Source organism: Chaetodon auriga, chromosome 4 (genome assembly GCF_051107435.1).
Source record: "Chaetodon auriga isolate fChaAug3 chromosome 4, fChaAug3.hap1, whole genome shotgun sequence".
Lineage (NCBI taxonomy): Eukaryota > Metazoa > Chordata > Actinopteri > Chaetodontiformes > Chaetodontidae > Chaetodon > Chaetodon auriga.
This window is the reverse complement of record NC_135077.1, coordinates 29,530,325-29,557,384: the sequence shown is the minus strand read 5'-3', so window position 1 is coordinate 29,557,384 and position 27,060 is coordinate 29,530,325. Positions and strand designations below refer to the sequence as shown.

The 27,060-nt window shown below is 40.0% G+C and overlaps 1 protein-coding gene across 7 annotated transcripts in view; it reads right to left on the bottom strand.

Moving 5' to 3' along the window:
* The window catches only part of kdm2aa (lysine (K)-specific demethylase 2Aa), a 34,456-nt gene extending 7,629 nt beyond the window's left edge, over positions 1-26,827 (bottom strand). Inside the window, exons 1-21 of one of the 7 annotated variants that reach the window (XM_076729202.1) lie at positions 26,701-26,827; positions 23,724-23,862; positions 23,350-23,428; positions 23,089-23,135; positions 22,289-22,467; positions 21,167-21,273; positions 20,872-20,986; positions 20,500-20,653; positions 20,292-20,407; positions 20,077-20,203; positions 19,747-19,988; positions 19,536-19,613; positions 18,924-19,051; positions 18,375-18,498; positions 16,549-16,677; positions 11,299-11,382; positions 10,728-10,982; positions 7,661-7,696; positions 7,422-7,527; positions 6,628-7,224; positions 6,313-6,478 (exon numbers count right to left, since the gene is read on the bottom strand). In XM_076729202.1, coding sequence (XP_076585317.1) covers positions 6,313-6,478; positions 6,628-7,224; positions 7,422-7,527; positions 7,661-7,696; positions 10,728-10,982; positions 11,299-11,382; positions 16,549-16,677; positions 18,375-18,498; positions 18,924-19,051; positions 19,536-19,613; positions 19,747-19,988; positions 20,077-20,203; positions 20,292-20,407; positions 20,500-20,653; positions 20,872-20,986; positions 21,167-21,273; positions 22,289-22,467; positions 23,089-23,135; positions 23,350-23,428; positions 23,724-23,862; positions 26,701-26,706 — 3,014 coding nt within the window. In that variant the 5' untranslated portion in view covers positions 26,707-26,827. Of the gene's footprint in view, positions 1-6,312; positions 6,479-6,627; positions 7,225-7,421; positions 7,528-7,660; positions 7,697-10,727; positions 10,983-11,298; positions 11,383-16,548; positions 16,678-18,374; positions 18,499-18,923; positions 19,052-19,535; positions 19,614-19,746; positions 19,989-20,076; positions 20,204-20,291; positions 20,408-20,499; positions 20,654-20,871; positions 20,987-21,166; positions 21,274-22,288; positions 22,468-23,088; positions 23,136-23,349; positions 23,429-23,723; positions 23,863-25,634; positions 26,299-26,700 lie in introns of those variants that run through there. The other 6 variants (XM_076729203.1, XM_076729199.1, XM_076729200.1 and 3 more) reach the window with 6 other exon arrangements.
* Between the last annotated feature and the right edge of the window lie 233 nt (positions 26,828-27,060).

Sequence of the window (27,060 nt, the reverse complement as noted above, 5' to 3'; positions counted from 1 at the left end):
ACAGCGGCACCGTTTGGATGATGCTGTAATTTGTTCAGCCTTGAGAGTGCAACAAAGTGGGGAAACTGGGTCATCAGTGACCTCAGCCAGAGGGGTTCAAGTGGTTTAAGACCTGAAAAGAGTTTTCTTCTCTATTGGGATTAATTCTTGAAGCAAACACCACATCATCTATAAAAAAGCTGAAGATGAAAAGAGAATGGGGGGCTCAAACTGAAGGCTTTGTCATGGCCCTCACAGTCCCCCATTCCAAACATCGATTATGTATGGACAGACCTCAAAAGACGAATGCATAAGAGACGCCCCAAGAATCTTACATAAGTAGAAGCCTTTTGCTAGGAAGAATGGTTGAAAATCCCCCAAGCAAGAAGTGAAAGACTCTTAGGTGGCTACAAAAAAATGTTTACAAGCTGTGAAACTTGCCAAAGGGGGGTGTTACTAAGTACAAGTGACAATGGAGGGTGCTTCTGGCCCCTTTCCCTTTTTTGTTATTTTGAATACTTTAAATATTTTAAAAGATGGAACTATCAAAGTAACCTTGCTTAAAATATTAAAATGTGTCATCTGTAATTTGATGCTGTTCAGAATTCAGGACATCTTTAACTTGTTTAGCTATTCACAGTGACAGAAATTTTGATGAAGGGTGCCCAAACTTTCGCTTGCATTTAGAATCACAAAAAGCATAGGAATAGAATATGTTTGGAAGGATTCCTGTAAAATAGCCTAAAACACCTATCCAAGTCATACACAAAGTAAATTGAAAGCTGTCCTTATATACATTATGTCTCTTTTATATCGTGACACTGAGGTTTTATCCCCAAGTCAGAATCACTATACGTGCTACGGGGGGGAGGGGGGGGCACATTGTAGCATTTTATGTTGGTAATGATTTAGTGGGATCTGTTAAGGTCAAAAGGATCATCACCATATATAAAATTTCATGTTGTTTTGTACAAATCTGGGTTTTTGGGTTTTGTTTAATAGCTGGGGCGGCACTGTCTCTATATGTTGCCCTGCAATCAACTGGCAACCAGTTCAGGGTGTATTCGAAAGGGATAGTCAGTATAGAAAATGTATGGATGGATGTTTGATAGCCACTGCTAAAGGCTCTATAGCCAGACTGAACAGGATTTATCAGAACCAAAGCTGTAGGTACTTTATACAACAGTTTAATCCACGGCAGAAATTTCATTCAAATCCAAATCTCCTCATTACTTCAAACATATATTCCCATTCAATTCTATCAGAGACCTTTTTGGCATTGAAAATAATACTAAATAGACATCCTCTGAAAAGAGTTTCAACCCTTAATAAAAGTCTGGTCTGCATACACAAAGGAACATCAAAACCTGAGAGAGACAGTATCTTAGCTAATATTCTAGTATCCACACGGAGAACACCACTCTTTTTTTGGGTCAGCTCTGTAGTATATTATAAAAATAAATCAGTTTGATCCATCAGAAAATGTAAGAAATCATAAGCAGTGTTGTATTCATTCTCTTCATTGGGTTTGAGATGTTGAAGGGTCATGACTAGGGCAAGGGTGTGAAAGGGCAATATAGGGTTAGGGTAGGGTTATGTCTACATGTTCAGCTAAATGAGAAGGACACCTAGAAACAAAAATAAAATCAATGTGTGATGTTGACACAGGAGAATGGGAGTTAAATACATATTGCCTTGAAAGTCGGTTGTAATATCTCCATATGCCCAAAAGATCAAGCTCCTTATTAACATTTAATAGAGCCTTGACATCTTTAAATTGACTTGTCACAGTGGGAAGTATGTCCATCACTACGCATAATGTACAGGAAAAGTAACTGTGCAGTCCATATCAGCTAGCTGACCAAGTAAGGATGCGTACAAGGCCTTATCTTGAGTATTAGGTGTATAGACATTTCCTCACAAAGTATTTTCACCATGTAGGAGCCTTTTAACTAGGATATATCTTCCTTCAGTATCTTTACAGAAAGCTTTGACAGTAAATTGAAAATTTTATGTGTTAGGTTGAACACCCCCCTCTTATTTGTTGAATGTGATGAGAAGATGAAATCCTTTTGTGCTCCTCATCATTTAAATGTGTTTCCTGTAGAAAAGCTTCTTTTTTTTTTTTTCTTTTTTTTTTAAGAGAGTTCAGGACAGATTTCCTCTTTCCTCACATTATTACAGCCCCGAACATTCCACATACTTACCTTAAATAGTCATTGACAACAAGTTGTGTTATGAATTGTGTGAGGCATTTAATTTTAGCCATAAGATGGACCAGTCTGTAGTTTCACAGAGTGAACTCTGTTGAACATAAAGATGTGTTCCAAGCAAGAACAGACCAAAAAGCTCAGAATCACTTAAAACTTAAACTTAAAAATCTAAAACAAAAGAAAATCTAACCTTGCCCTGTTGTACTTTATGTCCGTAAAAAGTTAAGCTATAGGGGATCAAAAACAAATGGATATAAACTTCCTTTACTGGATTGCCACGATGAGAATGCACAGTGCTAAAGCAGCCTATTAATCTGCACTAATAGAGGAAGATAAGGACAATCCCAGGTTTATCCAGCACTGTAGCCAGACTGACAGAGAGCTATAATTCTGTTGAGCCATGTGTTCCTTCAGCTCTGAACAGTAATTCCTTCATGACCTTCTTTAATGATAAAATTCTCACTATTAGAGACGGAATTCATCACCTCCTGAGTCAACGTGCTGATTTATCTTCAAACACAGAAACCAGAGAAATTGTTATTAAACCTGTCGTAGTTTTACACTGTTTTTCACCTGTTGACCTTCACCAACTAATTTCAATAATTTCCTCATCGAAATCATCAACCTGTATTCTAGACCCTATCCCAACTAAGTTGTTTAAAGAGCTGCTTTTACTTAATCGATGTGATCAATCTGTCTTTATCAAAAGGCTACGTACCTCAGTCCTCTAAAGTGGGATGGAATTGCATTACGCTGGTTTAAATAATACCTTTCAGATTACTCTCAGTTTGTACATGTTAAGGAGGACTCCTCTGTGCTCGCTAAAGTCAGCTTACGGAGTTCTGTGCTTGGACTAATTCTATTCACCTTACATATGCTTCCTTTAGAGTAAATTATCAGGAAACACTCAATTCATTTTTATTGCTATGCAGATGATACCCAACTACATTCAATGAAGCCAGATGAAACCAATCAGTTAACTAGACGCCAAGCGTGTCTTCAGGACATAAAGACCTGGATGACCTGCAATTTTCTGATGCTAAACACCTTAGAAACTCACTTTCTGATGATATAGCAGTTATGGATGGCATAGTACTGGCCTCCAGCACCACTGTAAAGAATCTGGGAGTAATCTTTGATCAGGACATGTCCCTCCACTCCCATGTAAAACAAATTTATCATCAGGCACATCCTGTCTCAAAACAAAGGCTTAAAACTTTCCTTTTTGATTTTTTGTGTTGCATCTCCCTGGTGTTCACCTTTTCTGATTGAACCGTGTAACAGAGCTTTCAGGGAAAACCATGGGAGCCAGAATCTGCTTCTACATTAATGAAGGTTGGTGTATTGATGTCACAGTGTTGAATAAATCATGCAACCCTCACCTATGGACCATATTCATAAACTGTACACTCTTTTATTCACCACAAGTGTTCTCGTTTATTCTGGTTGGTGTGTACACCCGACCTCAGGCCTGCCTTAGTGAGGCGTTACGACACCTGGTTGACCAGATTCTCAGGCACGAATTGCCAAAAATACAGACAGCACATTAAGTGTCTCACAAGTCACAGTAATTAGACATTAGACAACTGCTAGACAACATTAAGGGAAACATATCACTCTGTCTCTTGAGCAGCCGTCGTCAGTGTAGAGAAAACAGCAGGACATTACCAACTACAAGAAACCATCCCTACACACAGCTGGGAACAACTAGACAACAACCTGAATACATTCTACTGCAAGTTTGATAGGCCCACATCAACACCCCCGCACCACTCTCACCGCTCCCCACTCCACCAATGCTCAAGATCTGTGAACAAGATGTGGATCACCTTTTCAGGAGGCAGATGACGTGTGCCCCTCCTGTCCGAAAGTTTGTACTTACCAAACACCCATCTTCACACAGATTTTCAATAAATCACTGGAGCTGTGTGAAGTTCCCTCATAGTTCAAAAGCTCAGTCATAACAGTTCTAAAAAAAAATCTTCCATCTCTGGCTTTAATGACTACAGGTCAGTCACCCTGATGTCTGTGGTCATGAAATCATTTGAGAGACTTCAGTTCTGCATTTAACAAGACCATCCCAGAAATCCTCCACTTAAAACTCACCCCGCTCACTGTGCCAGCCTCCCCTCTACCTGTCAGTGGATAACAAGCTTCCTGACTGACAGGAAGCAGCAGGTGAAGTCACGTCCAGCAACCGGACCATCAGCACTGGAGCCCCCAGGGATGTGTGCTCTCTCCCCTGTTCTTCTCCCTCTACATCAATGACTGCACCTTGGGAGAGCAGTCTGTTAAATTCCTGAAGTTTGCAGATGACTCAATGGTCATCAACATCATCTGAGATGGTGATGGGTCTGCATACAGATGGGAGGTCGAACAGCTGGCCCTCTGGTGCAGTCAGAACAACCTAAAGCTGAACACACTCAAAATTGTTGAGATGACAGTGGACTTCTGGAGAAGCCCCTCAACACCACCCCCGTCAGCATCCACTAGAAAATTGTTTCCACTGTGGAAACCTTCACGTTTCTGGGATCCAACATCTCCCAGGACCAAAGGTAGACTTCAAACATAGCCTAAATCTTCAAGAAGGCGCAACTGAGGATGTACTTCCTGGTTCAGCTCAGGACGCTCAACCTAGCTCAACAGCTGCTGATCTAGTTCTACACAGGGATAATCCAGTGTCTTCCATGCATATCCATCATCATCTGGTTTGGGTCTGCCACCAAACAGGACCAGAACAGACTGCAACAAACTAGAAGGACTGCTGAGAAAATCAGTGGTGCTAACCTAGCTTTTATTCAGGCGAAAAAGTTGTCTAGTGACAGTATAGGTATAATATACACCCTAGGTGGCTTTTCACAGGTAGGAAAGATGTTAAGTGAAGTTTAGATCAATTTCTACGTCTGGTTGGCACATCACATGATCCCGTAATTTGCTTTCTGCCAGGTTCATATTATGTAACAAATCAAAAATATCAGACATCCGAGGAGAGAGTGCAAGAGCAGAGACACAACACTTTTAAGTGTGTGTTTATTAATCTGAAAGAATTAAACCCAACTAAGCTCAGTCCAGGGTTGTTAAAAGCAAAAGAGGACTACAGGACCTCAGGGGTGCCTGAACTTTTCATGCCAGGGGCCACATGGATAAAACAGTACATAGTTATTGCCCACGAGCCTTTTCATTTAAGAGACTACCATAATGGGTTAGTTTTAAGCATCATGTCATCATGTCTACTGTGTATGACTTGGAGCAGGTATGGAAGCTACACTTGTGTAATGCATCAACTACCTGTGCCTTGACGGTATAATATTTAAAAATCCAAGTATGATATATCAGCTACTATTTGATTTTTAAATGGTAAATGGAGTGCATTTATATAGCACCTTTGTAGTCTACCAATCACTCAGCTTTATAACACCGCCACATTCACACCATGAGCTCAAACATACTGTATCTTTGGCCTATCTGTACTGCAGTTTCTTGTTATTTATTGGGTGACATACTGTATACATCATGATACATCTGTACTAAGATTAACCAGTGAAATGTTTCTATTTTTTGTACTCTAAATTGGAGAAACACTGACATATTTACTAAAGCTCTCCTATGTATCAAAAACATATCAACAGGGATAATAAAGACACAGAACTGGACATACTGAACCTGTCATTTCTGTGCAATGATATATCCCCAAATAATACTTTTTCATGTTAATTATCATGTTATGCAGCAGTCTGGCAATTACTATCATCTAGATCAGTGTTTCAACTGGTGGGTTGCGGGCCTTTGCCGTGAAATAAATCATGTGCTTTTATTTTGAAAAGGATTTTTATGCAGCAGACGCTGTCTTTTTTCCTCGATTTGAGTCACGGCTTGTCATTAAGGGGTGATGGTGGGTTTTGGGCTGTTTTGGTGTCAAATGCTTTGGTGTTAAAGTAAATGTATATGGGACTTACAGTCATGTTTTGTCTAAATAATGCATGGTGTCTCAAACTGCTCTAGGCTTAATTTTAAATAAACATTTTATATCATGAGTAGTAGTAGTAGCAGTAGTAGAAGTAGTAGCAGTAGTAGTAGTAGTTGTGGACTAAACCGAATTTGATCATGTGTTTAGCTCTACCTGCCAGGTCCTCTTGGGGCAACGTTGTCAGCAGTTGTATCAGCGCTTTTGAGTCGTGAAGGTTTGGACAGAGCTGTCTTCCTCTGGATGAAACCCTGTTGACCACCAGCAACCACTGCAGCTGTCCTTGGGCCCATAGCTGCTTCTAGCTTTGGAACTATGGAGCCTAAGCAGCGATAACATGTTTGCTGAAGTTAAACTCATTCATTTTTACTTTACAGTACAGTTATGTGAGCATATACTATACTTTATATGTTATCTTTATTTTTAAATTTAAATTTATTACACTGTAAGGACTGGGATTTGAAGTCTTACCAGATTGTCTCTTGGCCTTGTGGGGGCGCTGAAGAGTGACAGTCAGATAGGAACCACTCAACAGGTCATCATTCAGATCAGACACCAGGAGTACAGGGGGTTCTGGGTCTGAATCCCACCGCCCTTCCTCCTCCACTTCCTCTTCCTCCTCTTCATCTTCGAGTGTGTCCATCTCCTCCTCCTCAGGGTCAAACTCCTGCCCCTCACTGTCCTCATCTTCATCCTCATCGGTCCTGTGCCTCCTCTTACGCCGACAATGTCTTCGTTCTTTGCCTCTATCTTCACTGTCCTCCTCCTCTTCTTCCTCTTCTTCATCATCATCATCGTCGTCATCTGACTCCTCGGACTCATCTCCTCTTCGCTGCATCCTCGAACCTCCCCGCAGCCTTACCCCTCGTACCCTCCGTCCACCGTCCCTCATGCCCATCCCTCGCTTTAGCTTGAGGACAGAGGAGGAGCCAGGAGTCATGAGCCCTCCTCTGCTTCCTCTGTGGGCCGAGCCTCCTCTAATCAGGCCTCTCCTGTTGGCACCAAACCCCCTTCTAGAAGAGTGCCCCCCTCCTCGAACATGGAGCACCATCTTTCTTCTCTGAGAGGCTAAGGAGATGGGTGGATGGGACAGACGATAAGGTCAGAATTAAGTGATCACAGTCACAACTAGATGTCTGTATGTCAAACTTTTTTTTTTTGGAAGAAACATTCTTTTCTGATATAATTAGTAACAAAATGAATATCAATGGGAGGCAGTGAACAGTGAAAAGGTGCTTCAGGTTCACCTTTTATCACAAACAAACCTTCATCATCATCATCACTGGCAGAGTCATCTCCATCACGGCTGTGTCTCTGTCGTCGGAAAATCTTAGCCATACGAGCATCCAGCAGGGAGGAAGATTTCCGCTTCTGGACATGCAGGGAAAGATGGAGGGAAGGACAGAAACGCAAAAGGAAGTTGCTAAAGACATTAAATTAATTAACTACATTAACCAATTTAATTGACCTTAATTTAAAACGAGTCCCCACAATAAATACTTACCACCGGTAGGCCTTCACCTTTGTCTCCTTTAGACTGCTGGAGGGAGAGAAAAAAAATATCAGAGCTCATGTTCTGACACTTTGGACTTGCACTAATAAAGTTTCTGAATGATTATAGTAGATTTTGGATCAAAGTCATTATGTTGTGCTGATGTTCAATATCTAATGCTGATAACCCACAACAAACCGAAGGGGAAAAAAAGGTGGTTTGCCACAATCATGGAACACTATACAGTTGAAAACCGGAGCAAAACACTTTTGATTGTAAATAAATCAGTGGCTCTCAAACACACAATTTTTACCAGTCATTAACGATAAGGGAAGCAACTGGTCATATTTTATGTAACTTTGTCATAGGAATAAATAGCTTTTAAGAGGGCAGTTCAGAAAAGTTGCACAGCTTGAGCATATAACAGAGCTACAGTGGAATAATGAGGAGAACATTCCCATAATTCCTGTTAATGATATTTCAACATGTTGTGTGGGACACAAAAATGGCAATGGTGTGTCTTCAACATGTGAAACAAGCAATAGTGATGAGATCAGTATTCAATTTTGGGGAATTTTTACTTAGGGACATTGCTTTGGTCAGTGGAAAGTCTCTAATGTCTATACTAAATATTTAGGACTCACTCCAGCTGTGACCAAGGACCAGAAATCCGTCCACAACTTTCTCCATTTTGCATTGGGAACAGCAGGTAAACAGAATGCAGGGCATGTGTTATACTGTGGCCACATGGCCAATAACGTGGATGCCCCAAGGTGTGGTCGTAATGCCCCTTCTACCACACAGCCAGTTTGTCATGCCCTGTCTTGAACTGGCCATTGTGCCCTTGATAGAATGGTGTGGTTTTCCTCATTGAAAACCACATGCACAACTACATACTTGACACTTCTGTATACGGCACTCAGTAATATTCAATTTCCAGTGATATTAATAGGCATGCATCAGTAGCACATCGTGTAGCACAGGGAGCTATTTGTTTACTTCAAATATGTATTTTCTTTTAACGTTTTGTCACCACCACAGAAACTAGGCCTGGGCGATATCGATTTTTTCGATTAATTCGAATTTTTTTTGCTGTGGACGATTAAAAAAATAAAAAATTTTAGTTTTTTCTCCTCTTGCTACGACGCGCCTTTTGCCCCCCAGGAGCTTCCGTAGCCATGTAACAGTATAAGTTCGGTTCTTCACGAGGAGTGAGATGAGAAATAGAAAGTGAGCGCTGCAGCGAGCGAAGAAATTGTCGATAAACCAGACAAAGTCAGCTTGTCAGTATGGCAGTTTTTTGGATTTTGTAAGTCAGACCATAGTTAGACCAATGTGGTCTGTAAAGTATGCAAGACTGTCGTCCCCACCAAGACCGTTTAATACCATAAACTTGTTTAACCACCTTAGCCGCGCTCACCCTTTGGAGCGCAGCTGTATTCGCCAACGTCCAATAACATCTTCTACCGCAGCACCACCGCACAAGCAGCAGACCACCATGCAGAGGTGCTCTGCTTCAGTGCCATGACAAATCATCTAAAAGGCACAAAGACATAATGGAGGCAGTGGCATATCATATAGCTAAAGACATGCTGAGCACTGTGGAGAAGCCAGGTTATAAAAATCTCTGACTCTGTTATTTGTACTTATTGTCTTCTTTAAAAAGTAGGAAAAAAATCGGAAAAATCATAAATCGAGTTTTTTGTGAAAAAAATCAGATATTATATTTTTAGGCCATATCGCCCAGCCCTAACAGAAACACTAACTGCTAAAGTATGATAAGGTGTTCAGACATTCATTGACTGCAGTTAGTTATGGGTTTGATTAATGGTTTACAGTCTAATAATGTGTGTTTATATTGATGACTGATGGTGGATGATCAAGCAAAGTATCAGCTAATTGTACTCAGTTTCTAACGGCAGTACGCAGTCACTGGTTGCCATTTGTGTGTGTTTTTAAAACTACTTTCCTAAACATGGTGTCCTTCATGGTGTTATGACTCCAGATGAAACTTGAAAGCTCAGCACTCTCATTGCTCCCATTTTAAGCTTCTTCTATCAGTAACATTAACATTTATTCACTCAGAAAAGCTAATATTTCTCTGTACTATATCTTCTTTTTCTGTTAGCTGCTGAGTGTTCACAGTGTATCTATCTAGAGATTAATCGTCTCGCCTTGAGAAGTTTCTCAATGTGCTTAATGTTAAATGTGTAAAAAGTCATTTTTGAGCTTATGATCTCAGACTCAAATGTTAATAGTTGCATGGGTGGTGAAACTTGTTCTGATTAATCTTGATCACTCTTAACCCCTTTATAGACTTTATTTTACTATTAAAATATAACTAACAATTTGTGAAATGAGTTGTTCACATTAAAAAAAAAAAGAAAAAAATCAGACAGCATTTTGTGGCGAAGTCAAAAATTCCAGTTACAGTCTTAATAAGCTCTATACTGTTTTCCAACATACTGACTCCTGATTGTTGATTGGCTAGAAAGTGAATATCAGACAGCCAGTTACTGCAATGATGGGAGGAAAAAAAAAAAAAAAAACCCCACACTTAACAGGAGGGACAACAGTGTCACCAAGGCAGTTCATCCAGGGATTCAAGTTGAAAGTTGAGTGAAGAGGATCACTGAACAACAATGGCTTCTCTTCCATCCTTTTTGACAATGAAAGAGAGACTTGTGTCCAGTAGTACTGCCAAATACAGATGACGTATTTTCAAAAAGGTACTGAAATCTTATTTAATGCAAACAGACCAAAAAATTCCCCTTAAGATCAGCCATGAGAAAAGTCATTTAGAAAGTACAAAGAAGGGAAAACTGGACAGAAACCAAGCAGAGTTGAAGGGAGTTCCAAAATAAAAACAGGTGACAGTCTGAGAGAAGAGGCACTACTCTTGTATTTATGAAAACAGAATTTTTAAATAGAAAATCATCGTGTCACGAACAAGACTATTTTAATAGTAAAATTTACATCAAGAGTTGTGCCTGTTCTCTTGAAAAAGACGGAAAGGTAAAAAGGGCTGGGTGCACGCGACAGACGGACGAATGTACGCAGAATAGGCAGCACCTCTCACCAGTCTCGAGCTGGTTGGCTGAGAAGGCAGAGGGGCCGCCACCAACAGAAGTGATGCTGAGGAGGAAGAGCAGCAAGGAAGAGGAGGAGGAGGAGGAGGGAAGAAACCACAGCGGACCACCTCCCCATCCTGCTGGGAGCCCACAGGACCCCCTATGGTAGCAGAGGGCATGGGGCCCAGCCTGAGGACCAGGGGGCCATGGGGACGGATGTGCTGTTGGTGGCCAGCAGCCAACGATTCATCGCTGCCTGATGACTGACGAGGTTAAATTAAATTCAAAGAAAACAGAAAATAAAGCAACCAAAAAACAAAACAAACAAAAAAAAATTATGAAAAAAGACAGGAGACACACAATACCCATTAACTTTGACACTGCAACCAAGTGTGTGTGAACGCCAGCTTAAAAGACTGAGTTCAACAGAGAGCGCAAGTGTTTGCAAAGAGACGAAGAAGTGTGTATACAGCAGTGTATGCAATATATGTACTGTACATACAAGAAGAAGAAAACACTGAGACGTGTGTGCGTGTGTGTGTGTGTGTGTGTGTGTGTGTGTGTTAAAACATTGTGTACCTCTGGGTCAGTGATTCCTTGGACACACTTTGGACACTCCCAACAACTGGGCAGGTCTTTATTCACCAGTCCTTCACCCTGAACCTGCAGAGACAGTTGCAGACAAATTATTAGAAAAGGGACAGATGAAGCAGAGGAACAAGAGTAGAGAGGAAACAAAAAGAACAAAATTAAATTCAATTAAATTTGATTTATACAGCGCCAAATCATAACAGAAGTCGTTTCAGGAGACATTCCATCTTTATCTGGGAAAAAAAAAAAAAAAAATCACATCCAGCACCCGGACTATCGGCACTGGAGCCCCCAGGAATGTGTTCTCTCTCCCCTGCTCTTCTCCCTCTATACAAATAACTGCACTTCAGGGGACCAGACTGTTAAACTCCTGATGTTTGCAAACGACACAATGGTCATCAAAGTCATCTGATGACGAGTCTGCATACAGATGGAAGGTGTAACAGCGGGTCCTCAGGAGCAGTCAGAACAACTTGGAGCTGAACAGGCTGAAACAGCTAAACAGCACTACTGGTGTGGCAACACTGTCAAAGGCTTGTCATCCAAATTATAAATTTTATCAGTCAGACAAAACAGGAAAAGAGAGATTGTAGCCATTTCTACACAGTTAATCTGTAATGACATTGACAAGTGTGAACAGACATCATTTGAATGTCTTGCTCTTGAGCTGAAAGCAGAATTATCAGTGCTCATTGTTACATTGTGTCGACCACCAAGATATTCTTCTGTGTTTATGCAGGAATTCTTACAGCTTATCGCATTTGGTATCACTAGATATGACAGATAAATTCTGAATGGACACCTGAATATTCATATAAAAAAAGACTCCAAAGCCATGGAGCCTGAGAATTTACTGGACAGCATTGAACTTACAAAACATGTAAAAGCCACTCATCAGCATGGTACCATTCTGGCTGTTAACAAAATTGACAATATTTCAGTATTAGAATGACCTATTTCTGACAATCACTGTTTTTTGATGCCAAACTAATCTTGACAAAGACTGAAAGAGAGTTTATGGTGATGGCAAGGCTGAAGAAAAGTCCTGTAATACTAGTAGATCATTTGAGTCACACAGCTATGACTGCTCTGTAAACGACATGGTTGAACATTTCAACACCACCATGCTACCTGCTTTAAATGCTGCTGCTCCACTGAAGGTTAAAAAGAGGTCGACTGACAGAATCTGCCCATGGTTAAACAACAGCAGTGTTAATGAGAGCAAGAGAATCTATTGAGCAGCTGAAAGAAAATGGAGGAAAACTCACAGTTCACTGTATTATATAAGAAGAAGCCATGACTGTCTATAACAAAGCTACACGTCTACACGACAAGAAAGGATTACTTTTCCAAGGTTATTAATGAGTATGCTGGGAACTCTAGGATATTATTCTCCAGTATTGACGGGCTGCTCAGCACTGCCCCCACCCATCCACAGTTACATCACACCACACTACATCAAACTGTGAAGAACTTTCATCGTTCTTCAATAACAAAATGACCTCAATCAGAGGCAGCATTGCTACTGAGGTGAACACGGGTGACCTAAACAAACCCCGTAAAAAAAAAAAAGATGTAAAATTCATCTGTATTACAGTAACTAAGCAAGACTGTCACTAAGTAATTCATCCACATCTTGTGTTAAAGCAGGTGTTTGACAGTTTGACAGCATTTCAAATCATGTCCTGAAGATTAGAAATACATCTCAACAAACAGGCGTCTTCCCAGATGCTTTTAAAACAGCTGCTGTGAAAGTATTACTAAAGAAACCCAACTTAGATAATAATGCACTCACTCAGCTCACTACAGGCTGATATCCAACATTCCATTCATCAGTACGATACTGGAAGAGCTGGTTTATGTCCAAATTAACTCTTTACTTAAAAGAAAATAGTATCCTGAGGGAACTTCAGTCAGGCTTTAGAACATGGCACAAACTGAAACATGACATCTGTTTTGGGGTTGTACAAGGGAGTTGCTTTGGTCCATAACCATTCTCACTAACACTGCCACTTGTTGACATCATTAGAGAGCACGATGTATGTTTCCATAGTTGTGCTGATGACACACATCTGTACACCTGTGCTGAACCAAATGATGCTGCAGCTATAGACTCCAATACTAACTGTCTTTTGACCAATAACTGGATGAGCAATAATTTCTTGAAGTTAAATGAGGAAAAATGGGCCAGCACCAAGCTACAATGCTAAATACCCTGTTCACTATTTGTTTTCAAGAACACTGCGATCATCTGCTGCTGGTTTATTCGAGGTTTCCAGCAAATGCTGAAAGAAAATCAGGAATGAGGCCTTTGTCAATTATACCCCAATGCTCTGGAACGCATTACCTCTAGATATCAGGGAGCCAGCTCAAAATATTTTCAAAAGAAAGCAAGAAAAACTTACTTTTTCACTTTAGTTTTTAACCAGCTATGACTTCTCTGATGCAGGGTTGAAAATGTTATGGTTTGCCTTGCCTTTATGCACTGCTGTACATCTTTTAAAATGTTGCCTTTTACTTGATTTTATGCATTCTATGTACTCTGCTTTTAACTTTATTTTATTATTATTAATCAGTGGTTTTCCATCTTTCATCTATTTTCCATCTTAAGCATTCTATTTATTGTATCGTATTTTTACTATTGTTTTCAATGGGTTTATCTTATTTTACAATAATTTTCTATCCCTATGTTTATGTCAATTCTATATCCTTTTATGAGCAACACTTTGTGCATGAGATTTCTTTGTTGTGAAGCACTTTGAGCTACACTTCCTGCTATACACTGCATGCACAATTATTAGGCAAGTTGTATTCCTGAGGATTTATTTTATTTTTAAACAAATACAGTGCTCTTAGTCAATCCCAAATGTTAATAAAACTCAAACCTGAGCATTTATCAAAGAAAAGTGAGATTTGTCATTCTCAGGAGAATATCTATGTGTGCACAATTATTAGACAACTATTAGTGTGCGCAATTATTATGTAACTAAATGAAAAACTAAAATTTTCCAATCTCACTTGTTTATTTTCATTTATTAGAATAAGAACAACAAATAAACAACTTGAAATTTACAAGTAAACACTTGTGACATTTCAACAAATATTCAGTGACCAATATAGCCACCCTTCTTTTCAATAACTGCCATGAGCCTTCCATCCATGGAGTCTGATAGTTTCTTGATCTGTCGATCAACTTTTTCAGGTGAGGAAGGGGGCCATGTCATTACTCTGTAATCTTTAAGTATTTGGATGCATGTGACGGAGCATTGTCCTGCATAAAAATCATGGCCTTCTTGAATGATGTAGACCTTTTCCTGTACCACTGCTTGACAAAATATCTTCTAAGAACTGGCAGTAGGTTTGGGAGTTTTTTTTTAAGATTTTAAGTGCATCTTCAACCCAAACAGGACCAACTACAGTGGCTTGCAAAAGTATTCATCCCCCTTGGCATTTTTCATGTTTTGTTGCCTAACAACCTGAAATTAAAATGATTGTTTGAGGGTTTGCATCATTTCATTTACAGAACAAACCTACGTATTCGAAGATGTGATTTTTTTTTGTGATTGTGAAGCAAACAACAAATAGGACAAAATAACAAAAAACTTAAGCGAGCATAACTATTCACTCCCCTAAAGTCAGTACTTTGTAGAGCTACCTTTTGCAGCAAATACAGCTGTAAGTCGCTTTGGATAAGTCCCTATGAGCTTGCCACATCTTGCCACTGGGATTTTTGGCCATTCCTCAAGGAGAAACTGCTCAAGCTCCTTCATGTTGGATGGTTTTCACTTGTGAACTGCAATCTTCAAGTCTGACCACAGATTCTCAATTGGATTGAGGTCTGGACTTTGACTAGGCCATTCCAACACATTTAAATGTTTCCCCTTAAACCACTCGAGTGTTGTTTTAGCAGTATGCTTCGGGTCATTGTCCTGCTGGAAGGTGAACCTCTGTCCTAGTCTAAAACCACAGGCAGACTGAAACAGGTTTTGCTCAAGAATATCCCTGTATTTAGCACCATCCACCAGGGTTACATTTGGTCTCTGTGCTGCTTCTCTGATTAATGCCCTCCTTGCCTGGTCTGTGAGTTCTGGTGCGCAGCCCTCCCTTGGCAGGTTTGTTGTGGTACCATGTTCTTTCTATTTGAAGATGATGGATTTGATGGTGCTCCGGGGATTATCAAAGATTTGGATATTTTTTTTTTAAAACCCAACCCTGACTTGTACTTCTCAACAACTTTGTCCCTGACCTGTTTGGAGAGCTCCTTGGTCTTCATGGTGTGATGCCTCTTGCTTAGTGGTGTTGCAGCCTCTGGGGCCTTTCAGAAAAGGTGCGTTTATACTGACAGATCATGTGACACTTAGATTGCAAACAGGTGGAGAACTTTTTGGGGGCTTCATAGCAAAGGGCGTGAATACATATGCACATGTCAATTTTCAGTTTTTAATTTTTTCTTGAAACCCTGTTGACTATTTACAACAAGACGTTTCATTGTTCGGTGATCACACCTCAATATCTTAGCTACTTCAAGAGTGCTGCATCAATCTGAAAAGCATTTCACAATTTTTGATTTTTCAGAGTCTGTTAAATCTCATTTTTGGCCCATTTTGTCTGAGGTAAAGAAGCTGCGTAATAATTATGCATACCTTGATATAGGGTGTTGATCACTTAAGGCCACACCCTCCCTCATTACAAAAATACACATCACCTGATAATGATTAAATCCAATTAGCATTTAAGTTTATATAGCTTGGAGTTGGAAAATATGCATGAAAATGACGATAAGGTCAAGATACTCACTTGCCTAATAATTGTGCACGCAGTGTACAAATAAAGTTTATGACAGTGAGAGCGCATGATGATATGGACATGTAAAAAAAACTGTAAAAATATAATCTCTAATGCAAGTAAATGGATGTTTTGCTATTAGAGGGTTACACTTTTTTTCTGTAATCGTTTAAATCAGAGGATTGAGCTTCTTACAGCAAGTGCTGTGGTAAATGACAGTTTGTGTTGTGAGAATATGGGTGTCATATTCCATAAACACTACCATTTTTGTTACATTGTGGGAATTTGTCAGGGCACTGTGAATATATGTGGATATATGTCACCCCCAGAATTCAGACACTCAAATGAAATGACTGACAGAAAATACAGTGCACTGCACAGTTAACAGGGACTAATTTCAGATGTAGCGCAAGAGTGTGTGTGTGTGTGCGTGTGTGCGTCTAGGTGTATTACCGTGAGGCAGGCAGGATGGACGATCTGCGCACAGTTTGAACACTCCATCAGAGTGAGGGAGGAGTCTCCAGTTTCCTCCTGATTGGGCTCCTTGCAGATCTCACACACTGCAGACAGAGGAAGGCCTGGCTGGAGGGGACAGAGGAGAAGTTTCAAAACAGACATCTAATATACAGTACTGTGCAAACATTTTAGGCAGGTGTGAAAAAATGCTGTAAACAAAGAATGCTTTCAAAAATCTAAATAATAACTGTTTATTTTTAATCAATTTACAACATGCAAAATAAGCGAACAAAAGAAAAATCGAAATCAAATCAATACTTGGTGTTGCTACCCTTTGCCTTCAAACCAGCATCGATTCTTATGGGTACACCTGCACAAAGTCAGGGATTTTGTAGGATTAAAGTCATGTGTAAGATCAACCAATTATACCAAACAGGTGCCAATGATCAGCAATTTCACATGTAGGTTCAAACACAGTCATTAACTGAAACAGAAATAGCTGTGTAGGAGGCTTAAAACTGGGTGAGGAACAGCCAAACTCTGCTGCCAAGGTGAGGTTTTGGACAGTTTCATGTCACAATTCATACACCATGTCAAGACTGAGCACAGCAACAAGACACAAGGTAGTTATACTGCATCAGCAAGGTCTCTCCCAGACAAAGATTTCAAAGCAGACTGGGGTTTCAAGATGTCCTGTTCAAGCTCTTTTGAAGAAGCAAAAGGACAGGGGCAACATTGAGGATCATAGACACTGTGGTTGGCCAAGGAGACTTAGTACAGCAGATGAAAAACACATCAAGCTTATTTCCCTTCGAAATTGGAAGATGTCCAGCAGTGCCATCAGCTCAGAACTGAAACCAGTGGGACCCACATACACACATCTACTGTCCAGAGAAGTCTGGCCAGAAGTGGCCTTCATGGAAGAATTGCAGCCAAAAAGCCATACCTCCGACATGGAAACAAGGCCAAGCGACTCAACTATGCACAAAAGCATATGAATTGGGGTGCAGAAAAATGGCAGCAGGTGCTCTGGACTGATGAGTCAAAATTTTAAATATTTGGCTGTAGCAGACAATAGATAGATAGATAGATAGATAGATAGATAGCTACTTTATTCATCCCCAAGGGAAATTCACAAGGCAGTTTGTTCACCGAAGGGCTGGAGAGCGGTACAATAATGAGTGTCTGCAGGCAACAGTGAAGCATGGTGGAAGTTCCTTGCAAGTTTGGGGCTGCATTTCTGCAAACGGATTTGGATATTTGGTCAAGATCAATGGTGTCCTCAATGCCTAGAAATATAGGCAGATACTTATCCATCATGCAACACCATCAGAGAGGCATATGATTGGCCCCAAATTAATTCTGCAGCAGGACAACGACCCCGAACATACAGTCAGTGTCATTAAGAACTATCTTCAGCGTAAAGAACAAAAAGTCCTGGAAGTGATGGTATGACCCCCACAGAGGCCTGATCTCAACATCATCGAGGTTGTCTGGGATTACATGAAGAGACAGAAGGATTTGAGGATGCCTACATTCACAGAAGATGTTCGGAACAACCTACCAGCCGAGTTCCCTCAAAAACTGTGTCCAAGTGTATCCAGAAGAATTGATGCTGTTTTGAAGGTAAAGGGTGGTCACACCAAATATTGATTTGATTTAGATTTCTCTTCTGTTCATTGACTGCATTTTGGTAATTGATGGAAATAAACTATTAACACTTACATTTGAAAGCATTCTTAGTTCACAGCATTTTTCCACACCTGCCTAAAACTTTTGCACAGTACTGTATATCAATCAAGAAATTCTTAAGGGTTACTTACAGAGAGACACTGTCGTAGCACACAGGTCTGCTTGAGCTTCCCTGGTCCCCCGAACTTCTTCATGTCTCTGCAGAAGTTACAGTCTCCACACTCTGGCCTCATACAAGCTTCACAGCGCTTACACCTGCAGAAACAAAAAATACATTACATTTTTTTATCTAAATATAACAATGAATGGATGATTACTGAAGACACCAACTCATACACCTTTGCCAATTATGTGAATTATAAAAAATGTCATATAATTGGTGTATTGATTGATTGAAATTTTATTTCAAATGCAAGAAAAGAAAGAAGGAAAAAAACATGTGTCAACAATTGACAAAGACAAAAACAAGGATCTTCCTTAACACATTTGAAAAGGAGTGGGAAGAAGTAAACACTTAATGGGAAGAAGTAAACACTTCAAACAACTGATATTTTCTGCTCTAAATTAAGATAGACCTGATACAAACATGACTGAAAATCAAAGTGACTAAAACAACATTCAAGCTTATCTTTTATATGACAAAATTTGTTTCTCTCTCACACACAGACACACTTTGTTACCTGACCCTGCGCCGTCTCAGCACAGACATTGAGGAAGCCGGCTTCTGTGGTCGTGGGATGATAGGAGTAGAGGCCAGTTTAGGACGAGGAGGAGGTGGTGGAAGAGGTGGAGGCTGGTACCATGAAGGCTGTGTAGTGGAACAGGAAAACAAGAAACAAACTGGGTTCAAATATGTCATATATTGGATAAATGATGGAACTTGGCTGCAAGCAAAAAATTACATTTCCACACCCGTATTTACTGTGAAATATACTTTTACCATATGGCAATCCTCACTCTTTTGTATATACTGTTTTTGTTTCTAATTTGCATGCACTTCTTATATTAATCTTTACTGATGCTGCTGTATTCTGGAATTTCCCCTCGCGGGACAAATAAAGGAATATTGATCTTGATCTTGATTTGCTGTTAATACAGTATAGAACATTCTTCATGAGTATTTCTTTTGCTATCAAAAGGAAACAAAAATCTCTTTTTCCAGTCATTCAGGGCATGGATTTCTTAGGAAAAGACAAGCCAAGTCCAGTTGCCTTGGCTTGCCTGGCTTAGCACTTCAGGATACACCATATCATTACCAATGTGCTGTGTGTCTCAAAATGAAAATTTCTTACTCTCTTTGGCCATTTAATGATGGGTTTTCCTGTGTAGGACAGTTTGGGATTGTCATTGGCATGATCCTTCAGTAGTGCCTGTGGGACAGCAGAGATAACAGTGGTGGGAGGGAATGCAGGGGAAAGGACAAATGCTGTTAATGGGACAGCATTAAATACCGAAATGACAACACACACACACACACACACACACACACACACACACACACACCTTGATGTGTGTAATGAGTGCCGGGGCATTGTGTATCCCTGCTGGGACACACTTCTTGTTGGAGGGCAGAGCCTCCAGTTTGCCTATCAGGTTCCACAATCCTTCCAGCTCAAGGGGAGTCAGATGAACTTTGACTGCAGGTTTGTCAGACTGCTGCTCTGAAGCTTCTTCATCACTGCCACCACCCTGCTCCTCCTTCACCTGCTCACTGGCTGGATCTGAGCTGGACGGCTTATTCAGACCTGACAAAGGAAATGAGCTGCACCAACAATCTACACCATAATGAAACAGATATCTCCATACACCTAGCCCCTAGATATTCGTTCATACCAATTCCCAGCGAGTACTTCTGAAACTCTGGTGTGAGGTAGGAGGTCTTGGTCAGGCTGAAGACATAGCGCTCCAACACGTACCAGCACATCTCATAATAGAAGGGGTAACGAAACTTCACTGGCACCTGCAGTGGAGTTGAAAAAGGTACTTATCCATTACAAAATCTATCATTGCCTTTCATTTACAGCTTATAAGTGTGTGTTTGTACCTACCCGCGTTCTATCTTCTATATTACAGATGTTAAGTTGCATTGGAATGTTGAAGCTGTGCAGGAAGTTTCCTCCAAAAACCATAGAGTCCACAGGGGTGTAGACCGCATGAATCCAACCTGAGGATAACACACACATTAATATTGTATTTCTGTCACATTACTGAGGTCCTTCAGCAAATACTGTGAGTGAGTGAGAGTTAAATCTATACCTGAGGGTATGATGAAGGTGCAGCCCTGCTTCAGTTCAATCCTCTGGCAGTCAGATGCTCGATCTCCAAGGAAAACGTCTCCCTGTTTCCCCGACAACACCCAGTTCTCATACAGCTCCAGGTTCTGAGGTGTGGGAGGAATCAGCCAGAACACCTGGAAATACGCAACTGCAATTCAAACACACACTCCGCTCTCTGCACAAGTCAACAATGTGATGTCACTTTCTCGGTGATTACAGAGTAAAACAGAAATCATTTAAGATGCCCCCTCAGATTCTGGACAGCACATTTTTAAATCATTTATTTTGAATTATAAATTCTAAGTTCTGCAACACCTAAGAACAACATTCAGGTGTTTAGGTCAAAATCTACCTGAATGCCATCTGTCCCCACCTTGCTTCCTCTCAGTATGTGGTACCATACTGAGGTCCCTCCAAAGTCAATATGAAAGTCTGTATAGCAGCCCTCGACACTCATCAGACAGTATCTGCAGTGTCACATGAACATAAGGAACATTTACATTCAACTGCCAAGTCAAGTAAATCCATGTTTTTTTTCCCAGATTAAATTAATTAGATGTAAATAAATATATTGAATTCAGCAATTTATTCAGACACATCTTATGGACAAATTTGACTCCAGAGAAAACTGAACATCGACGACATACTTCTGTACTTTGGGGTACTGCATGTCATTGATAGAGTTGGTTGAGTCTCTCTGTCTCTCTTTCAGGTGACGAGGCCACATGTTGTCCACCCAGTCTATTAGATCTACCTACACACCAATACAAGACGGGAGAGAAGAAAAGAAAAGAAAAAAGAACAAAAGAAAGAAAGAACAAAAGACAGACAGACAGACACTTGACATTTCTCTGAGCCAACAGACAACATTCAATTACACTTTCAGTTCAAAGGCTTTCATGTCAAACTACCATTTTGGGCAGACCTGGGCATTTTACGGCCCGCGGGCCACATCCGGCTCTTAGGGCATCCCTGTCCGGCCCCCATGACGTCAATCGTAAATTAGAACATCAATGAAAAAGTATTTATGCAACAGAACTGTGTTGCTTTTATTTTGAAAAGCGTGGTGTTTTTATTTTTTAAATTGACATAAGGATGCTGGCCAGGTAGCCCTCAAAATGTCAGCTCACGCCTAAAAAAGAAAAGTTGATACCGAATGCCACGTTTTCAACAAGACATGGACTGCTAAATATTTATGTACAGAAGTCAAAGGTAAAGCTGTGAGCTTAGTTTGTGGTACACAGGTCGCTGTGTTAAAGGATTTGAATTGTTTGAATACTGCAAAACACATTTTCAGTATTTGTGAAGATGAACACGTTAAAAATAAAATTAAACACTGATGTACTGATCATTACTTCTATAGGAGTATTAACCTATTTGACCTACACCACAATTTCATATATTTATAAAAATATTTACAGAATATCATTTTCTCCCATTGTAACAAGCAGTTAATTATATGTTTTCGATTAGCTGCTACTGGTAATCAGAAGAAAAAGATTCTGTAAATATTTTTATAAATATATGAAATTGTGGTGTAGGTCAAATAGGAAAATACTCTTATAAAAGTAATGATCGGTACATCAGTGTTTAATTTTATTTTTAACATGTTCATCTTCACAAATACTGAAAATGTGTTTTGCAGTATGTTAAAAATGAACAGTAACAGTACTGTACTGTAGCTACTAAAATGCTTCCATTTGCATGGGGCCAGTATAAAATGTATGATAAACACAAACATGAGATCTTCATGAAGTGTGTGTACATACTGTGGCAGGTCTCCTGACCAGGTTCTCCAGTTTTGTGTGGCTGAACTCCAGGCTGATGACATTATAGAGCTTCTCTCTCTGAGATGGAGGGGTCTCGTAGTAACGTGTCCACTGGGCCATGGACATCTCTGTCCCCTTCTGAGTGCTCACGTCCATCACATCTATCATACGCCTGCTACCTGAGATGGGTTTGTGTGGCAATGGTTAGTGAGTGCATTCCAAAGAAATCTGGTCAAAACAGCAGCTCACAGGACACAGTTCATTGTCAAGATCATTGTTGTCCATGTAGAAATGTAATTCATAAACAAACACTGTACATAAAGAGAACATTCAATCAAAAACACTGTTTGAAGCCTCCCCTAAATTAAAAAGGTGGCCATGGATCATGGATCCAGAACAAATACGGTAATTAAGCAATTTCGTGATTAACAGTAAATTGAACAAAGAAAATTCTGATGTTCAATCGATCATTAGTGATTTAGAAAGTAAAAACATAAAACATTAGCTGGCTCCAGATTTTTGAATGTGATGTACCTTATATTATTGGTTTGGGATTTATTGACTGTCACACAAAGTAAGTAATTTTAATGATTTTGAATATTCTATAGACAAAATTATTAATTATTAATTATTATTATTAATCATGACATACATTTAATAAATTCATTTGAATTTTTAATGATGAATGACTTAGAAACATCTTATTTAAGAACATTTTGACAGGACAGACATTTGCCACCAGTACTAAACCCGAGGCTTGTAGTAGCATCTAACTGAAAACGTAATGTCTGAAGTCTTACCAACAAACATCTTGACGTCATTTACACTGAAGTCAGGATCGGGCATCCTACAGAACAAGAGGTAACAACATATTACAAGCCAATGTTGTTTGCTTTATACATCAACTTATGCAAGTGTTTTTTGTTTGTTTTGTTTTTTCAAAGAAGAAGAAACAACGAGTGAGTTAACAAAAGACTTGATGAAAAAACATTCAAGTAATAAGATAGATGTAATGCAGATGGGAAGAAGAGAGGAGGAAAATAAAAATAAAGAATGTCTACTTGATCCCCAGTCCATCAGGCTTCTCAAAGATGATTGGGTCCCTCAGGCCACCCCTCTGGATGAACTCATAGGTAAAGTCTAAGAAATAGAAAAAATGCAGACAACAAAATGTGACCGTCTCATTTATGGTTTTTTATTCATTGTTGGCTCTTTCATTTTTCAAGATTCGTGATGGCACACTTAAAACTTGTCATGGTGGACTGTCATGGTGTCAGCCATGGGGATACAAAAAGCAGCAATGTCCAACGGTATTAATGTCTACTGTATTTGACAACTGTTCTTTTTCAACTCTGCCACAGCTTTATCAACAAAAACTCCTGTCCAATGTTAAAATTTGACTTTTCTAACTTTACAACTGACTGTGCTTGCCTACCTCTTCCTTCCATGCGAATGACCCGGTCAGAGCTGAATCTCTGACTGTTGACTTTCTCCTCCAGGTCAAACATCCTCCTTCCATCAATCTCCTCATCTGAGATGCCGTCATCATGGTAACGTCGCCGGGTACCAGCCCGCTAGTCAGGGGGAAGGAAAGATGGATGGTCAAAAATATCAGACATGGTAAAGATCAGTGACAGAGAAAGTACAAATGGTAAAAGGCTGAATCAATCAGACCAATACTTGAAAGCATTTATACAGCACTTGTTCATAAATATTGATTGTATATTAAATAATAACAAGCCTCTGTGAAGACAAAACTGGAACACAAAAATGGACAGAAAGCATGCATCATGTGCAACTGTCATCACAAGGTGACTTACTGTTTTTGCATTATAAAATGTGCTTCCCTTCAAGCAGATAAATGTCAACATTGCTTTCAAACAGTGGCACTCATTGATGGAGAGAGAATACTGCTTCAGTGGGGGCCTCAGGTCATGACAGGTGACACAGGGATAATCCTAGGCTGAGGGCCCCAACCGTCTGTGCTCCATAATCCCTCCCTCCTCTTTACTAGCATCTGCATTCAACCATGCTATAATCTTATATCAGCACAGAGTTACACTGGGATCATATATTTCAATGCAAGCTTGTCACTTTGGTCATGACACATTAAGATGTCAGGTAAATGGTAAGCGGACTGTATGTGTATAGTGCTTTTTTAGTCTGAAGACCACTCAAAGTGCTTTTACAACTGAAGTCAGCATTCCTCCGTTCGCACACACATTCATACGGTAGCTAAGCCACCTGCTCATTATGAGCGTTATACATTCACACACCGATGGCACAGCATCAGGGGTTTTGGGGTTCAGTATCTTGCCCAAGGACACTTCGGCATGTGGACTGCCGAGGCCAGGAATCAAACCACCGACCATCTGATAAGTGGACGACCGCTCTACCTCCTGAGCCACAGCTGCCCCTGAGGTCAGGTCTCACCCATACAAGTTTCTAACTATAAAGATTTAATATGAAGAATTAATAATGTCTAACACTAAAAACATGTTATTGAACAAATATAAAAAGCTTCATGCCACCTGTGGAATTGCGGCCAGGCTGCAAACTGTACTTGAGTCCAACACAAAAGCCTGTATTAGCGCTGCAAAACTTCTTGAAATCCTTAAATTTAAGACATTTTTATTATCATATAGAATGAGTTTCATTTCACAAGTGTTAAATTCAGTGTTTGCTACAGGTCTGATGGTGCTGTCTGAATTTCCACAAAAAAGGATTGGTGATCCTCCTGCAGCAAAATCCAATGTCACAACAATTACACTTTTAGTTTAGATGTGGAGACTTCTAACAGCTGCACCATGGACCTTCCCTGGTCTTCTGCACCCTAACTTTCTCAGAAGTGAACAGGTTTCACTGAATCAGAATCGGCATTATTGGCCACATACAAGGAATTTGAACACCACGAATCATATCTTCTTCTTAATTTCTCATTCTCTCTCTCTCTCTTTTTTTAACAAACATGATATGCAAACATAGAGAGCCACATTTAAGGTACAGTATGTCCAACTAGATAATCACTGAAATGCATGTAAATTAAATCAATCAATCAATCAATCAATCAATTAATCAATTAATCACAGCTTCGAAATAAAGTTGCACTGTATTGTTTAAAACCACACAAACTACCTGGGGCTTTACTTTGCGGGAAATGTGAGTTTTAACACCGGGACTTGTCATTGTTTCCATATCTTGCCATGGATAACTAACAAATCTACAGAAAATAATACATACACAGAATACGCATTTCTGGCATATGACATTTTCTTGGGTGGTGAATTAACCAAAGAAAGTAGAATTTATCTCGAGGTACATGTTGGCAATCTCACTTCAAACTTACCAGCCTTTTGCTGTATCGTGGCTTGGAATCATCCATGATCACTGAAAAACCGAACGTCGTCCAGCCAAATGCAGGTTTTTAACGACGTGGAGTATTAACATAGACTCATCAGAAAACCACCCTCAACTGTACCGTACAGTACCGCCACTTGGTTCCATTGGATAATAAACTAGCAGCTGAAAGGCGTGTGCTTGCAACGGTATCGTTACTAATCAGTTAGCGTAGCATAAGTTACAGAAAGACAAGTTAATAACTTATGAGTCTCTTGGCAAGATAATTGAGATGACAATAAGCGGGTTTGGTGAACCAACTGTATCTGGGAAGCTTAATGTGGCGTCCGACTCATTTAAAGAGGCAAATTACGGTAACTTACTACACTGAATGGCAATGAAAATTTACTAAAAATATATCAGTATCATAACATCAAGCCTGTTTGAATAACGTTACTCGAGCTTTGTTCCTTGCCTTCACCATTCCAAGTCGTGTCCTGCTAATGTAGGCTTTTTGGAAGACGTCCTGCCTAAACCGATAAAAAACACAACAAGACGTAAAGTCTTATTAAAATAACAACAATCAGATATTTCTAATACACTGCAAGAAAAGGGCGTGCATGGTTGTTGCTGTTATTACTAGTATGGTATAAAGTTAATGCAGTCTCCGAACAGCCGCCATTTTCCATCCCATCACGATACATCATCATATCACGCCCACAAATGTACGTTGGACCAATTACAGACATGCCGGCGAGGCATTCATTGGACTACAGTCGTGTAATTCGCCTAAACAAATTTGTAAGCTGTTGATTTGACAAGAATAACCAATAGACACGCAGCAGAGCTGGCAAGCCACCAATAACAGAACAATTCGAAAATGACCTTATAGTTGATTGGCTAATATATCCAAATAATGTTAATTAGTGGACAAACACACGAGCAACCAAGAGAAGTGGCCAATCACGCGACAATACAACGCGCTAACCAGGTTCCCATTATCCCATGTAACTAGTAATCATGCAGATAACCCGAATTAGCTAAAAAAAAAAAATAATGCGCTCTACAATGCTTACCCCCATATTTACTCAGGCCCGTCCACTTACAAACGCCTTCAGCAATCCACGATGTGGGACGTCCTCTGTGTCCTGTGCTTTCACTCCCGAAAGATAGCATCAGAGGGACACGTTTTGTAGCCTTCACCTCAACGAGGAAGTGCTTGCAGGTCCATAAATGGAAGTGAACTGTTAGCAAACTCTTGTCGATTGGCTGGAAAATGTTGCAAGGCTATTGTGATTGGTGGCAGTGACTTGTCTTTCATATACGCACAGCTAGAATACGGCGAGCGAGAGTAACAAAAAAAAAAACAAAAAACCTGTAACGCGAACTACTAATGAAACAAAATAGAAATAATCACAAAAAGCAAATTAGATAAC